Source organism: Pelmatolapia mariae, linkage group LG9, assembly GCF_036321145.2.
Source record: "Pelmatolapia mariae isolate MD_Pm_ZW linkage group LG9, Pm_UMD_F_2, whole genome shotgun sequence".
Lineage (NCBI taxonomy): Eukaryota > Metazoa > Chordata > Actinopteri > Cichliformes > Cichlidae > Pelmatolapia > Pelmatolapia mariae.
The window spans coordinates 611,877-628,526 of NC_086235.1; the positions used below are offsets into that span (position 1 = coordinate 611,877).

A 16,650-nucleotide genomic window follows, 5' to 3' on the forward strand; every position below is an offset into this window, starting at 1 on the left:
AAGACCCTATATTTATGTGATATGAGAGTGTGAGTAGGGATGGGTACCGGTATCCAGTGCCATGATGGCAAAAGTTTTGCCATCATGGCAACAACAAGATGAAGAAGTACCGGTTTGGTACTGGTATCGGATAAAACCTAAACTGTTACCCATCCCTAAGTGTGAGTAATGTGGATGTCTAGGTTGTGTGAATGTGAATGCTTCCCCTGCAACCTGGTGACACACCTGCACCCCAAGGCCCTCCATGTGTGGGTGGTGTGGAGGGAGGCAGCTGGGGATGGAGAGGGAAGGAAGGAAGGGGAAAGTAGCCCCTCCCTGGGGCCAGCTTCCCCGCTGACCCCGGTAGGCACCCCTGCTCTCTGGAATCCACCAAGGCCAGGGAACCGATGCAAATCTGGACTGGGGTCCACGGCAGCAGCACCGTCCAGCTCCACAGGACCCGGGGCACCCCACCCGACCCCACCGCAGAGGAAACTGCACCCACCCCATCATCTAATCATCTCCCAGACTACACAAGACAACAGACACCCAGGTTAAGTTCATTCTCCACCTCTCCTAAATCTCTCCCCAAAGTGCAGAGTAAACTCCTGGAGAGCAGAATACTCCTGCAAGGATGTAACAACCTCCCTGCCAGTTGAAGAGCCCCCCAGTTCGGTCAATTCACCAGAGGCCCCCTGGACCAAGGCTGAGCCCCACTGCACCCACCCGCCCAGAATCTTGGTAACACAAAAACCAGGACTCAACCCCCAAAGCCCAGCCAGAACCCCAGCCCGGAGGCAGAGCACCCCCAGAACCCCAAGCCCCCACACCCACCACGGACCCACCCAGGGGCAGCCAGGCTACCAGGCTAGTAACCAACGTCTCCCAGCACAGACCCTCCCCCAGCCCTGCTGCACAGAGCCACGAGGATAACAGCCACCAAGCCCCTAACCAGGTCATGACCACTAACCAGGTCATGACCCCAGCTCTAAGTCCTCTAACTTACAACCTGGGTAGGAAAGTTTGGTTGTTCACTAAGAACCCTCCATGAAAAACTCAATCAAGAAAACTCTACAAACTTAAATTGAGGCTTTGATTAGCCCTGTTTCTGCCAGCCTAAAATTTCCTCCTAATATGAGAATCCACAACGTCTTTCATGTGTCTCAATTATAGCCAACCCGCTCCATGATTCATAATGACTGAGAACAACAGGAGGCTGCGGGACAGGAAAAAGAAAAGTGGGTTCCAAAGCCAGTGTGTGTGAAAGGCTAAGAAAAACACCACACAAACCTCCGCTTCTCAGCCTTTTCCTCACAAACACCAGGTGTGTTGTGAACAAAATGGATGAGCTGAGGCTACAGCTGGAAGACAGCAGATGCATTGGGGACTGCTTCACTCTAATCATCTGAGAGTTGTGGCTGGGAAGCAGCACGCATAATTGCAAGGAACTGCAATCATGTGGACATAAAAAGCAGTGTTTACCAGCATGTGAACTGTGCTACATGCGGGAAAAATCTACTTGATAAAGTCTACTCCAACATGAGACAGGGATACAGGGCCATAACAACACCCAATCTGGGCCAATCACATATCGCTGTTTATGTTACCAATTTGCTTCCCCTTCCGGAAAAGAGGAGTTTCACCTGTTTCGAACAAAAAACACCAGAAGTGGCCACACCACATCCACCAGCCAACATCACCCCTATCTTGGCAGTGGGGAGTATCACGGGAGACACATGTTAGGAACAGTAAATCCCAGAAAAGCAGCAGGATTTCATGGTGCTGAAGGTCTGTGCAGACCAGTTCACAGAGGTCTTTGCTAAAATATTCAACCTTTCCTTAGCACAGGTCACTGTCCCACCTTGGCTGAAGGCCTCAACCATCATCCCTGTCCCAAGAAAGATTACCATCAGAAGCCTCAATGACTTTCAACTCAGTGGCTCTTACTCCAGTCATTATAAAGTCTTTTGAGAAACTTGTCCAAAGTTGCATCAGAATCCCAATATCTTGAACAAGTACAACAATATTAAGTGCAGTCTCTGCAGTATCAAGAAAGAAAAGTTTAAATATAATTACAAAAGAATAATATAAAAGGGTGATTCACTTTTTGCAGCAACATTTCATGTCCACATATTTCACTTACCCTGATTTTTTCTAAATCATGTGTTTAAGTGTTTGCCATTATTTAAACATAAATAAAATACATTTCAAATATATATTTTTTATTTTACACACCTTTTTGGTGACACACCACAAGGCTGCATTCTCAGACCCCTACTGTACACCAACCCACCCATCCAACATTATTGTCAGGTATGCCGATGACACTACCGTGGTTGGGCTCATCTCTGATGGACATGAGACAGCGGATGTAGAGAACTTGTCCCGCTAGTGCTCAAAGAATTACCTGAAGCTCAACGTCCTTAAAACCAAAGAACTCATAAAGGACTTCAGGAGGCACAAACAGGTCCACTTCCCTCTCATTATAAATGGAGAACAGGTGAAATCTGTCTCCACCTTCAAGTTTCTGGCCACCCACATCTCTGCTGATCTCATCTGGACCCACGACACCATCATCCTGGTAAAGAAGGCCCATCTGCAGCTGCACTTCCTCCATGTCCTGAGGAAGAATAACCTGGACCAGGAGCTGCTGCTGGCCTTCTACCACTCCTCAGTGGAGAGCGTGCTCTCCTCCTGCCTGGTGTTTGGTACTCAGGGGCCACGACTGAGAACAAGAAAGCTGCACAGAGGCTCATTAACATCACCCAAAAATTATTGGCTACCCTCTGCCACCCCTGGGGGCCATTGCCAGATCCTCCCGTCTCAGGAAAACCAGAGCACAGGTGACCCCGCCCACCACCCGTTTGACTTGCTGCCCTCTGATCAGATTCTCATGTCAATCAGTTCCCACACCTCCAGACTCACTAACACCTTCTTCTCCTGGGTCATTCACACTGTTAACAAACACTATCCCCCCACACCCCAGCCTGCTCACTCACCTCACCAATCTGAGCCATGGTCTGAGTAACCCTCATCACTCAGGACACTCACACACAGACTATTCAGACCAAGTCCTTTCTTTGCACTACCTCCAAACACTTTGCATCTTTTTGTTCTCCAATGTGTGCCTTTCTATTATTTATGTACATATCTCTCTAGATTGTATATATTTCTCCTGTCTATATATTTAGATGTTATTCTGGCACAGTTGGTGTAGAGCACCTCCAATTTTGTTGTTCATGTACAATGACAATAAAAGCCTATTCTATTCTATTTTATTCTATTCTATTCTATTCTATTGAATCCAGAATCAAATTCAAAATCCTGCTCCTCATCTTATCTTGACCTTGTAGTACCATATCACCCTATTAGAGCACTTCGCTCTCACACTGCAGGCTTACTTGTTGTTCCTAGAGTATTTAAAAGTAGAATGGGAGGCAGAGCCTTCAGTTTTCAGGCCCCTCTTCTGTGGAACCAGCTTCCACTATTACTTCCACTCCCGACAAAGGGAAAACCAATTCTGCAGGGGAGACCTACCTCGGCACTTGTGCAGGTGAAGCCAAAGGGAAGATATGCTTCACCATATTTTCTAGTCTTTGGCTTAGAATGAAGTTAGTTTGGAAACATATTCAGCGATGCTTCATCTCCTGCTTTGCGTTTCTGTGGGCGCACCGTGCTAGCAGTGTCCGAGCATTTTTTGTTTTTTTTTCCCCTTTTCATCCCGCGCCCCTCCTGCCATGGCTCTGCGCCCCCCCTAGGGGGCGGGCCCCACACTTTGGGAAGGTCTGTCTTAGGCTATCTAATAGCAAGCAGGAAGTGTGTGTTTCCTTTATTATTGGTAAAGCAAGGGTGGCGCCGTTAAAACAAGTCACCATCCCACGTCTTGAGCTAGCTGCTGCAGTTTTAGCCGTGCGCTTGGACAAAATGCTATCAGTTGAACTTAAGCTTAATCTGAGTGAATCAGTCTTTTGGTCTGACAGCACAACTGTGCTACAGTACATTGCAAACACAACCACACGGTTCAAAACATATGTAGCTAATAGAGTTTCCATCATTCATGCTTTGACAAAAGTTGAGCAGTGGAGGTACATTAGTTCAAAGCTGAATCCAGCTGATGCAGCCTCTCGAGGAATGACGGTTGGCTGTTTCCTGAAATCTTCCACCTGGATCAGTGGTCCAGAATTTCTCAGTAAACCTGTTGTTCACTGGCCAATAGGCAAGAATTATGTATCTGTCCATTTGGAAGCTGACCCAGAAATAAAAGGGGAGAGCCTGATGTGTGCAGCTGTGCTAAAAGAAGATGTGTGTCCCACTACTAAGCTGCTGATGTACTTCTCCAGCTGGACAAAATTAAAAAGGAGTGTGGCATGGATCCTGAAAGTAAAAGAAAGACTTAAACTGCAAAAAAAAGAAAAGACAGAAGTTGCTGGACACGCACTGTGGAAGTCAAAGATGTGCTAAACAAGATGATAAATGGAACACTCTGCTCAAAACAGATGCTTTGTCCATGGCTGAGGAAGCTATAGTGAGCTTTGTGCAGAGAAAACATTATGCTGATGAAATGACTGCCCTAAACTCTGGCACTGTAAGGAAGTCAAGTCATCTGTATAAGCTTGATCCTGTAGTTGCTAATGGTGTCTTGAGAGTGGGTGGAAGACTGAGCAAAGCAGATTTACCTGAGGAAACAAAACATCCTGCAACTTTGCCAAAAGAAAGCCATGTTTCAAAGCTTATTCTTCAGCATATTCATGAAAAGCTTGGTCACAGAGGAAGAAATCACATGCTTTCAACCCTTCGCCATCAATACTGGATCCCTCATGCTAATTCAGCAGCTAGAAAAATAATCAGAGACTGTATAGTGTGTCAAAGACAACGGCAAAAGCCAGGTGAGCAGAAAATGTCTCATCATCCTATTGACAGAATCTCAGCTGATCTTCCACCATTTACTTATGTTGGTGTTGATTATTTTGGACCAATAGAAGTAAAGAGAGGCAGGAGTCTTGTTAAGAGGTATGGAGTTCTTTTCACATGCCTAACCTGTCATGCAGTTCACCTCGAGGTGGCACATTCTCTTGATACAGGTTCCTGCATTAATGCCATCAGGAGATTCATCTGCCGCAGACAATGGAACCAACTTTGTCAGCTCAAATCATGAGTTAAAACAAGCTATGTTAGAGCTAAACCAGAGTAAAATCTAAAAAGGTTTAGCACAGGATGGCATAAAGTGGACCTTTAACCCGCCTTATGGGGCCCATCATGGTGGAGTATGGGAGCGCCTGGTGCAAGAAATAAAGAAAATATTATGCTCTATCACAAACCAGCAAGTACTAGATCAGTGGTTCCCAAACTTTTTTTGCTGGGCCCCCCTTTGTTTATAAGAAAAATGTTCGCACGCCTCAAACATTTAGTAAACAATTAAGCAAATACAAGTAACCTGCAATAAATTACAGGTAGTAAGAAAATAAACTACTAACTCTTTTATGCTACGTCCACACCTACACGGGTATTTCTGAACACGCAGCTGTTTCGTCCACACGTAAACGGCGTTTCAAATCACCGAAAACGGAGATTTTTTTTAAATCACGCAACGTCAAAGGTATGTGCCTTTTTTCACGTCACGCTGTGCGCACGTTATTGTTTACATGAGATGAATTGCAGAATGGCAGATAGAGACAAAATACTGTTAATCTGACTATCTGCAGGTTTTACATGAACTGTGTCCTGATGTTCCAGAGAGGTTGAAGCAGCAGCAGCGTGTGTTACTGGGAGGTGGTTTCAAACCATCAGCAGAGCTACACTGCAGGGATTCAAACAGCGTGAAGAAATGAAGAAATTAATGACCCTCATTAAGCTCCTGAATTACTCAGACACACCAAACCTGCCAGCTCTAACAGTCCATCTAACAGTAATCTAATGTGATGATTAGGGATGAGTATCGTTTAGGTTTTATCCAATACCGGTGCCAAACTGGTACTTTTGAAACGGTGCAGGTGCTTAAATGGTGATATCCCCAGAACTAGATGGAAAAACAGAGGTGACCAAGCTTTTGCGATCGCTGCACCCAAACTCTGGAACAGTCTGCCCCTTCACATTAGGTCTTCATCAACACTCTACATTTTTAAAACCTGGTTGAAAACACATTTGTACTCTCTAGCTTTCAGTTATTACTAATCTTTTATAGTAATCACTGTGTATGTTTACTATTTTATCTCTACTATGTACAGCACTTTGGCTCAACCTGTGTTGTTTTTAAATGTGCTTAAAAATAAATTTTTGATTTGATTTGATTTAAAAATTTGATTTAAAGATCACCCAACAAAAAATATTTTCCAATTCTGCCAAGAAAAGAGAATTGAAGAGCTTTGGGTGGACAGTGGGACAGAAAGCAGCTGAACTTAATCTGGACAAGATCAACATGAGTCAAAAAGTACCATTAGTCAAGTCAAAGTCAACTTTATTGTCATCTCTCCTATATCCAGTTACATCAGTGCAAAAAAACACTAATAAATAGATATAAAAGGAGTAAGAAAATAAATATACGCTTAAGTCTTAGGGGATCAAGAGAAATTACAATTTACAGTTTAGAGTAGTTTAAAGTGACCAGTGTAGCAGCTTGTAAATCTGAGCAGATTTTCTTGGGAGTAAAAAAATTGTCCATAGAGCAGCATTCGTCTTACAGAGGCAGTGGTGTGTAAAGTGCAAAAGAGTAGGTTAACAGTTTGCGTGGGTGTGTGTGGTGGGGGGAGTGGGGGAGCCGGTAGTGAGTTCAGGAGTCTGATGGCTTGTTGGAAAAAGCTATCTCGCAGTCTGGAGGATCAGGCCCCGATGCTGCGATAGCATCTGCCGGATGGGAGGAGGGAGAAAACTCTATGTGAGGGGTGTGAGGGGTCAAGCATGATGCAGTGTATGTGAAAGATGTCCTGTAGCAGAGGGAGAGATGTTCCGATGATCTTGGTAGCTGCTTTGACGATCTGATGTTGTCACGGTCTGTGGAGACAGACCGTGCAGTGGTGTGCGTGGCGGACCCAGGTGCGAACACAGGTGAGGAGACGGTGGTGAACTTAAACTGAAAGCGAGCCTTTATTATGGCTGATGACATAGAGTTCAAACAAGGCAGAAGCACAGTGACTGAACTAAACTGGGAAACTGATACTGTGATAAACTATGAAGACTCAGAAAACTATGACTATGAATGCAAAGACTGGCCGTGAAAACATGGAGGGTGGGAACACAGACGACACGATACAGACTGAATGAAACACAGAGACTAAATACACATGAGGGATGATCAAGGGAAGTGGCCACACATGGGAGCACAGCTGACACACATGAACCTAAAGACAGGACAGGAGAAGTGAAACTAAATACACTGACATTGGACACAGACTTTCAAAGTAAAACAGGCAACATGGAGATTAGACATGACATGAACTAAACATAACCACACAGACATGACGCATGAACCAGGGAGACTGAGTACAGGCGGAGATGACATAAACAACTAAGAAACAAAGGACTAAACAGCAACCTCGAAATTAACTAGATGAACTAAACTAGGGCACAAATGAATACCAAAGATACATAAAAAAAACTCAAACACTGGGTCACACGACCCAGGACCATGACAGATGTAGCCGGCTGAGGATGCCGACTTTGCAGTTTCCAAACCACATGGGGATGCAGCTGGTCAGAACGCTCTATGGTGCCCCTGTAGAACATGGTGAGGGTGGGAGGAGGGAGGTTGGCCCGCTTCAGGCGTCTCAGGAAGTGGAGGAGCTGCTGGGCCTTTTTGGTGATGGAGGTGGTGTTGGTGGTCCAGGTGAGGTCGTCTGAGATGTGAACTTGGTGCTGTTAACAGTCTCTACCGTGGAACCGTGGATGCTGAGTGGTGCGAGTCTTCCTGAAGTTGATGATATTCTCCTTGGTTTTGTCCACATTCAGTGACAGGTTGTTCTCGCTGCAACAGAACGCCAGCTGCTGAACCACATCTCTGTACGCTGATGAGTCCAACCACAGTTGTGTCGTCAGCGAACTTGATGATGTGGTTAGAGCTGTGTAGGGCGGTGCAGTTGTGTGTCAGGAGAGTGAACAACAGAGGGCTGAGAACACAGCCCAAGGAGCTCCTGTGCTCAGCCTGATGGTGCTGGAGATGTTGTCGCCGATCCGGATACCACCATGATACTCCCTGATGCTTTAGTAGATTTCACACTACTGAACAAAAAGAACAAGGACAGGGTTTTTATCTTAAATTCACATACAGTGCAGGAATATATTAATCGGTATTACAGTTATGTCAAAATCTACACAGATGCATCAAGGAATACAGCCAACCAAAGCGGGATAGCATTTATTGTTCCTGAATTTAATATCAAGGTAGGGAAAAGGATCAGTGACAATTTGTCAGTATACACAGGAGAAATGGTTTCAATACTGTTAGCTGTCCAGTGGATTGAAGATACAAGACCACTAAGATCTGTGATACGCTCAAACGAGTTAATCGTTGGCCAGTTTGCAAGACAGTCACTCAGACTGCAGACCTGACATTCTGATAGAGATCCAGCAAACATTATTCAGAGTTATTATGATGGGGCTTATGGCCACCTTCTTATATGTACCAGCGCATCATGGAGTTAAGGGAAATTAAACAGCAGACAGAATGGCAAAGGAAGCTACAAAGAGACCGCTGGTGGATATGGATATCAGTAGGACAGAGATCAAGAGTAGAATACAGCATAAAATGAAAGAAAGGTGGCAAAAGCAATGGGAGGAAGAGAGTAGAGGGTGAAAAATCCAAAGGAAAACAGGCGAAATGAGAAGCAGAGGAAGGAACAGGAGAGAGGAGACGGTTATATCTCGACTCAGATTTGGGCACACTGGTTTGAATAACATGTTGTTTTTAATAGGAAAACACCGTTTAGGAAAGTGTGACTGCAATAGAGAAGAAGAAACAACACAACATGTTTTAATGCATTTATTTATTTTTTATTTATTTATTTATTTTATTTATTGTCATTGTCAGAAATATGATGCTAAAAGAAGACAATTGATCAGAAAGCTTGGTGATATGAAAGTGAAACTGGACTAGGTTGATTTATTTCACAAGCACTCTAGAAGTGAAAGTTATCAGGCCATATTCTGGTTTTTAATTCAGACTCATTCGTTTGGGAGGATTTGAATAGTTTGTTTGTTTGTTTTTTGTCATTTCGGTGCTCACTCCACACCAGTTGGTAGCGGTAATGCACCATTTTGCTGTTTGCCAACCGCCAATAAACAATATAAAGAAGAAGATGAGTTCCCGGTGTGGCCGCTGAGATGGGGGCAGCACTGAGCTGCTGCAGAGGAAACTACAGAGGAGCAGAAGAAGAGCAGCAGCAGAGCGTGTGCGGCCTGCCGTTCCGCTGTGTTTCGCTGTTTTTCCGAGTTTTCGGATTCATACTGAAGCTGTTCTCCGCTCACAGCTCTCCCCCCGGACTCCGCCGCTCTCAGGTGAAGCCGCTCTGTGGCTCCTCTGCCGGTCAAAGGGCCGTTAGCCTCTGCTAGTTGCTGTTAGCATGGCGCTAACGGCTCTCATAGATAAACATCAAGTTATTGATCACATTATTGATGAGATTGTCGGTGCCTGTTAACGGTCAGGTTACTGATCTTCGGACGGGGCGTGGCTATGTAATGAAGCGCAGTTTGCGCTGTTTTAGCGTGTGTACGGTGGCCGAGAGGAGTCTAACTCCATACGCTCTTTAAAGCCTTCAGAGTGAATTCGTGGTCACGTGATGCAGCTTCAAACATTTAAGCGGTGAATTTTTATTGATTGGAAATCGTTGGTTATCGATCTGAGTGACTCTTCGCGCTTCAGTCTGAGTGGGCGGAGTCAGTGTGTCTACTTCCTGTCCGGGTACCAGCTGAAATAACCTGACGGTGGTTTGTTCTGACCAGCAGGGGGCGCTGTGAGAGATGGAGCCTCCCGCAGAAGGAAAGCAGCTCTTCCTGCTGGGAGCTGCAGGAGAGGAGGAGAGGAGGAAGGAGGTGGGCTGCCAGTGGGAGAGCCCCGAGGAGGACAGGAAGGAGGTGGGCTGTCAGAGCGAGGCGGCAGAGAGGAGGGACGCCGCCGTCCAGGTGGACCTGCTGAGTCAGCAGCTGACCTGGAGACACTCAGGTGAGAGCGCCGCCCTGCAGGTGGAGGGAGGAAACTTTCAAAGAACTTAATGGGGAGAAAAAAAAAGATTTTATTTAAATGTTAGTTTTAAACTTTATTTAATATGTAAATTTAAAGCAAGTAGTACAACTATAATAAATAAAGTAATAGTGAAATATAATAATAAATTTAAATGGAACATTAGTGTTATACAAACGGTAAACAGACTGGTTCTTCTTCAGCGATCTCTGCTCTCACTCAAAGCACCGCCTCGTTCATACAAACACTTCTGTGCTTTTCTATCTAAAATGTTAAAATAAATGTACCATAATAAGAAAACCATGATCTGTGAAGGAGCTGGAGACAGTTCAGAGGTTTCCCTAAAAATCAAATAAAATCAGAGTCAGCTGATCGTGACCTCACTTTGTTCTGTCTTTACTATATTTTTGATGCTCGTTAAATAAAATTAAGTTCCGGTTCTTACTGAGGTTCACCTGAACTTTTCACCTGTTCCTGCTGAGGCGCTGATCTGAGGTCAGGCGTAATGATGTGTTTCTGACAGAAGAACGCAGCGCTGCCGCCCTGAGCGTCTTCGCCCCACTGATTGAAGAAGAACAGCCCCAGGTTTCTCTGCAGCACTGTAGCCAGGCTGACAAACAGCCAGAGCTCTGTTGAGCCAACCATCCCTTTAACGTTAACAAGAATATTAATAAGAAATAATTACTACAGAAGAAGAAAAGTGGTGGTCGGCCTCCCTGTAAACCGCCCTCAGAGGTTATAATGATTGAACCAGGTTTATTTCAAATGGATAGAATAGAATATCATTGTCACATGTACAATGCGATTTAGAGCATCTCCTACTCAGTGCAGACATGTAGAAATAAGGAGGGTGAGGTGCACAATTCTGCTGCACTGTATACATATGAGTAAAAAAATATCAAATATAATTATTAGAGGCTTTGTAATTAATTAATCGCAATTAATCGCACAAGAAAATTTGCTGCGAAGCACAAATGTTTTTTTAATTTTAAAGGAATTTAGTGTGCGACAGAATCAAATAATAGACCTGCACATGACTATTGTAATCTCAAGCTCTTTTAATTTATGGGGAAAAGGCATTAAACTACATTTCAATTCAAAACAGAGAAACAAAAATAATATCCCTGGATAAATTTGGAAGACTTAAAATGAAGTGTTACTTTAACATTTTCAAAATGATATTGTCTTTAAATAAAAATAATAATAAAAACATAAAGTGCAGTTTTTCTTCTTAAAAAAAAAATAAGGCAGAAACATAAAAGGTTATTTGAGCACTCTTCACCTTTGAACTCTGAGTAACCTCAGCCAACATTATTTTGTACATTAGGCTAAAACAGTGTGATCATCAAACATTTTAGTGCAAAAATAACAAACCCATTGGACTCAAAATACCTCCATGCTTATTTACTGTCTGTCTCTTTCAGCCAGTTACTTAGACAAACTGTTCACATGTTCAGAGCAGCTCTAATTTTGTTGCTATGTTACTGTAAGTGAGAACAGTCTGTCACATGGGACAGAAGTGGCAGGACCAATCAGATACTTGCAGGCCAGGACAGACAGGTGTGGGTGGGTCGCTGCTCGACTGGACCACCACTGCAGCAGGCAGTCTGTCTGGCTGATGGAGGATTCTGCTCTGTACAAACTCAGGGCCCTTTTACACAGGGCTTCCTCATCTGAGTCAGAGAGGAGGCGGCTCTTTGTCTTTGCTGGCTCCTTTGTGGTGCCAGTGTTACACTGTTACTGCAGCAGGGCTGGTCCAAACCTCTTCTCGCTCTCCCCTTGCAAGACACTCTAAATCAGTGGTCTCCAACCTTTTTTGCACCACGGGCCGGCCTTTGAGGTGTCCCGGATAAATACAACAAAATAAAATGATAGGACCAAGGCATAAACTGAGGTATTTTGTCAATATAATAATAATAAACGCAAATTCACTGTGTACTTGTGTAACTTTATTAGCAGCGTTCTCCTGAAATGCGCCAACAACATTGAGAGTAACATCCTCCTCTCTGCCCTTTAATGCTCTCTGGTCGCTATGGTAACGTGTAAAATTTTCTTTCAAAATAAGACGCACAACTACAACACTTGAAAAAACCCTGAAAACCATCAATTTCACACCCGAGCCTCAACTCTTGCAGTCCGGTACCAAATGACAGTGGTCCCCAACCCCAGGTCCGTGGCCTGGGGTTGGGGACCACTGCTTTAAATCCTTAAAGTGTGGGTGAAGCACAGCAGCTTTTGGGAGCCACTGATGGTTGGGACAGGTCCTTTTGTGAAGGCAGTCTTAAATTTCACCTTGTAGTTTGAGTCATCATCAGAGACCTCCATGGTGTGATGCAGGTGGCAGAAAGCAGGTAAAACCACTGAACATGAGACATGTCTCACCTCCAAGAAGCTCCGTCACACACCTGTAGTAGACAGTTCAAGAAAGTCATTATTCATCTCCACAGTAACTGTCAACTACAGAGCGTTTTGAAGAAACGGTAACAATAAGTTCAAAAATAGTTTTATTTACCTGCATGGCTCAACAACAGTGGCCAGCTTTTGGTGGTTTACCAGCTCTGGTGGTGTTAAAATGACCAGCTTGTGCTTTTGTTTGTTTAAAGCAGCAAAAACAACCTCTTGATACTTTAGCAGACGAGACACCACATCCAGGGTTGAACTCCACCGTGTGGAAACATCCTGTGTGAGTGGCTCTTTCTGTTGCCCCAGTCTTGTTTGCTCCTGGTGTAGTTCCTCCATATTTGCAGGGCTGTCTGTAATCTCATTTTGCTTTTCAGTGTCAAAAAGCTGAATTTTACTTGAAGTAGTCTTTCAGGCAGTTGGAAAGTTGGATCACCTGACGTAAACTGTAGCACCCCCTATCTTCTACCACTGATAGTGGTCTACAGTCCAGAGCAATCCATTTTGGGAGATAGTAACACAGTTTGTCCGATGTTGACTTACTAATTTTGGTCCTGAAGCCAGTTATTTCATCAAGTTTGGACAGCTCCCACAGTTTCTGTGCTCACTGAAACATGTTTTGCATTTAGATGGTACCGTAAGGTTGAAATGCTTTGGGTGGTTTTTGCACAGTTTGCACAAAACCTCACTTTTATCAAAGCTTTCATTGGGGAGTCTTTGGAAATGAAATTTGCCTCTGATCAGTCCTAGCAATGTGCTTTCTTCTGATTCTTTGTAGCTTTGATTTGTGCATCACTGTAATTGGTATAAAAGAAAATCATGCACTGACAATAGTTCCCCTTTGCTTGGAATGCAAAGTGCGATTAAATTAGTTAATTTTTAAAAAATTAATTAATCACAATTAACGCATTAAAGTCCCACCCGTAATAAGAATATTAGAAAAATAAACAGTGTTTGCATTTCCAGTGTGGGCTATTGCAGGTAAATTAAATAGTGCACAGTGGTGATAGTGGTGTTTGTAGTCTGTGTATTACACCAATAAAACCGTGATTAACCCGTCAGTGATGATTCTGTCGGTCAGTTTGCATCACAGACTCAGATTCTGAGTCCTGGTCCTCGTCCCGCTCTGACGCCGGTCTTTGTGTGCAGGCTCGTCTGCGATGCTGCTGCAGTGCATCGCCGTCCGAGCTGACGGACCAGACGGGGGCGCTCTGCTGCAGCACTGCACCACCAACAGGACCAGAACCAGAATCATCCGCCCCGCCCCCAAACTCTCCGACGAACCCACCCCAGCCAAGTCCAGGACCCAGAGGAGACGGTTGGTACCTCAGAGCTCCAACAACTCTGACAAACAGAGTCGCCGCCGCCGCCACGAGTCATCTGACACTGACCAACAGAAGGAGGCGGAGGTCATGACAGTGGAGGAGGACGTCACAGCTGACCCCACCTGGACTCCATCTGAAGGAGGTGAGTCAGATTTTACTGACGTTTAATATTTGTAGCTTAAAAATATTAAGCTTTTTATTTCCACTCAATTCACTGGTCACATTTTATTTAGACTGGTTTAACTCCGGATTAACTCGTCGTGAGGTTGTTTTTTACTCTTGTGTAAATCAGGATTAATCTGAGGTTATCCTTGGTTTAACTCTTTCCTCTCGTGTCCCTGCAGGTGTTGCGCTCCAGCCGCTGCCCTCGGCTCCCGGAGCCCTGCGGGCGGACTCCCAGGATGCAGCTGCAGTGAAGCTGGAGCTCGACAGCACTGTGTGCGACGTTTGCGGCAAAGTGATGAAGAACAAGTCGAGTCTGGCTCGCCACTCCTTCATCCACACGGGGAAGAAGCCGTTCGCCTGCCACCTGTGTGAACTGCGCTTCAATCGCCGCGACAACCTGCAGCACCACCTGAATCGGCTGCATCCAGACGGCATCGCCAAGCGGGAGAAACAGCGGCAGGTTCAGGCATGGCTGTGTGCCGTCTGCGGCAAGACGTTCAGCTGCCGCTCGCGGCTCAAGACGCACGAGGTCATCCACTCAGGGGTGAAGCCGCACAGCTGCGACCTCTGCCCCAAGGCCTACATGAGGGCCAATGACCTTGAGCACCACAAGAAGGTCGTGCACGTGGACGGCGCCGCCGAGCCCCCGCGGCCGAGCTCACTGCTCTGCGACTTCTGCGGCAAAGAGTTTAAGTGCAGGTCGCAGCTCGCTGTCCACTTCCAGACGCACACGGGTGAGCGTCCGCACCTCTGCGACATCTGCGGCCGCAAGTTCGCTCGCCAGTACCAGCTCAAACGCCACAAAGTCCTGGTCCACAGCAACCACATCAATGGAGAAGACAGCCCACCGGACGCCCCGTTTGCCTGCGGCGTGTGTGGGAAACGGCTCAAATCTGAGGCGCTGCTCACTGCTCACGCCCGCATCCACACAGGTGACAAGCCTCACCGCTGTGGCGTCTGCCTGCGCAGCTTCCAGCGTGCTACCTGCCTCAAACAGCACCAAGTCCGCGTGCACCTGCGGGTCAGGGCGGGCGACACCAGTGCCAGCCGCAGGAGGAGCACCGCCACCTCTGAGAAGGCGTTCCCGTGCACAGTCTGCAGCAAGGTGTTCAAGTTTCGGTCGCTGCTGGCAAGCCACTCCACCATCCACAGCGACGCCCGGCCCTTCGCCTGCGACTTCTGCAGCCGCCGCTTCCGCCGCCTCAGCCACCTGAAGAGGCACCGAGAGGTCGTCCATGCCAACGGGGCGCGCCTGCCGCAGAGTTTCGTCTGCCACATCTGCGGCAAGGACAAGAAGTGTCGCTCGCAGCTCGCCAGGCACGTCATCATCCACACCGGGGAGCGCCCGTTCGCCTGCGACCTCTGCTCTGCCCGCTTCAACCGCCACGGCAACCTGCAGCAGCACAGGAAGCGCATGCACGGTGTTGGGACGCCGCCAGACGAGGAGGACCCGCCCATCCTTTTTGATGACGACGCGGTTCTGACGTACAAACAGGAGGAGACGGTGGTGGACTGCGCGGCAGAACTGTCTGAGGACGACGTGGACGCTGCTCAGCAGCTGGACGCCACCTGACAGCAGTGAGCGCGCTCACGGAGTCTTGATGCACCCGAGCAGCTCTGCAGGGTTTGACGAACAGACGGAGCTCTCAGAGGGTCTCATGATGTTCAAAGACAAGCAGAGGCAGCTGATTGGCTGGCGGGCTGGTCACAGATCAGCTGAGATTATGGTAGAAGGAGTTTGAATCAAACTTTATTTGTCTGTATCATGGTTTCATTAAAGATTGTTACATCACTGCTTCTGTGGTTTCTCAAGGTTCAGTCACATGATTTCATTAATATTGACGGTGACCAATCGGTGTGGAGGAGGAGTGTAACTGTGTTATCTTTTGCAGTTTAAAGGGTCAGCTAAAGAAATGTGTTTGTGTGACTGCTGGGAGCAAAGAGTTGACAAAAACAACACACACCTGGCTCTTTGCTCAGGTGTGCAGACAACACTCATCCCTCGCGTTAGGAGCCTTTTAATGCTTGAATGATTGAGTTCAGAGACATGTGACACTAGGGCTGTTCGATATAACGATATATATCGGATGACGACATGAAAACATCTATCGTTTCATTTTACGCTATCGTTTGTTTCGTGGTGTCGCAAAATAAACTGTTTACGTCAATATTTTTTCATCGTTTTGATGGTCACTGTAGTGGCTATATTAATTTCTTAAAGTTCTCTCTTTCTCTTATATTTAATGTAACCACACTACGGACGGACCTGTTTTTATGCGTTGTCGTTAGCAACAACGATGGTAAAACCATTGCGTGTCCGCTTGTTTATTTTCCACATAAACCTTTCACAATAAAGCTCAAGATCCTGTTGAGACTTTTCAAAATAAACTGAATCACGTGAAAGAGTATGCAGAGTGTTTACGGATGAGAAGTAAAAGAGCCGTCAGGTGCTAAAAAATAAACCTTAGACTCAAACATTAGAACAGGCTTTTCCCCGCAGCGCGCCGTGTAATAAATACAAAGAAAACGGCGGCCGTTACAACTTATGTCTAAAAATGTATCGTTTCATGCATCGGTTAAAACACTGGACTCCAGGTACACAGCACCCAGCTG

General features: G+C 45.9%; 1 protein-coding gene across 2 annotated transcripts; it reads left to right on the plus strand.

The window, feature by feature from the left end:
- The first annotated feature begins 9,228 nt into the window (after positions 1-9,228).
- Positions 9,229-15,829, plus strand: LOC134634268 (endothelial zinc finger protein induced by tumor necrosis factor alpha-like). Of its 2 annotated transcripts, none has more exons than XM_063483385.1 (4): positions 9,229-9,465; positions 9,910-10,129; positions 13,697-14,014; positions 14,217-15,829. In XM_063483385.1, the coding sequence occupies exons 2-4, from the start codon at positions 9,928-9,930 to the stop codon at positions 15,608-15,610; spliced, it is 1,914 nt and encodes a 637-aa protein (XP_063339455.1). In that variant the 5' UTR covers positions 9,229-9,465; positions 9,910-9,927; the 3' UTR covers positions 15,611-15,829. The 2 variants fall into 2 exon arrangements, with proteins under 2 accessions (XP_063339455.1, XP_063339454.1); XM_063483384.1 differs by having other exon boundaries at positions 9,913-10,129.
- Positions 15,830-16,650: the final 821 nt, after the last annotated feature.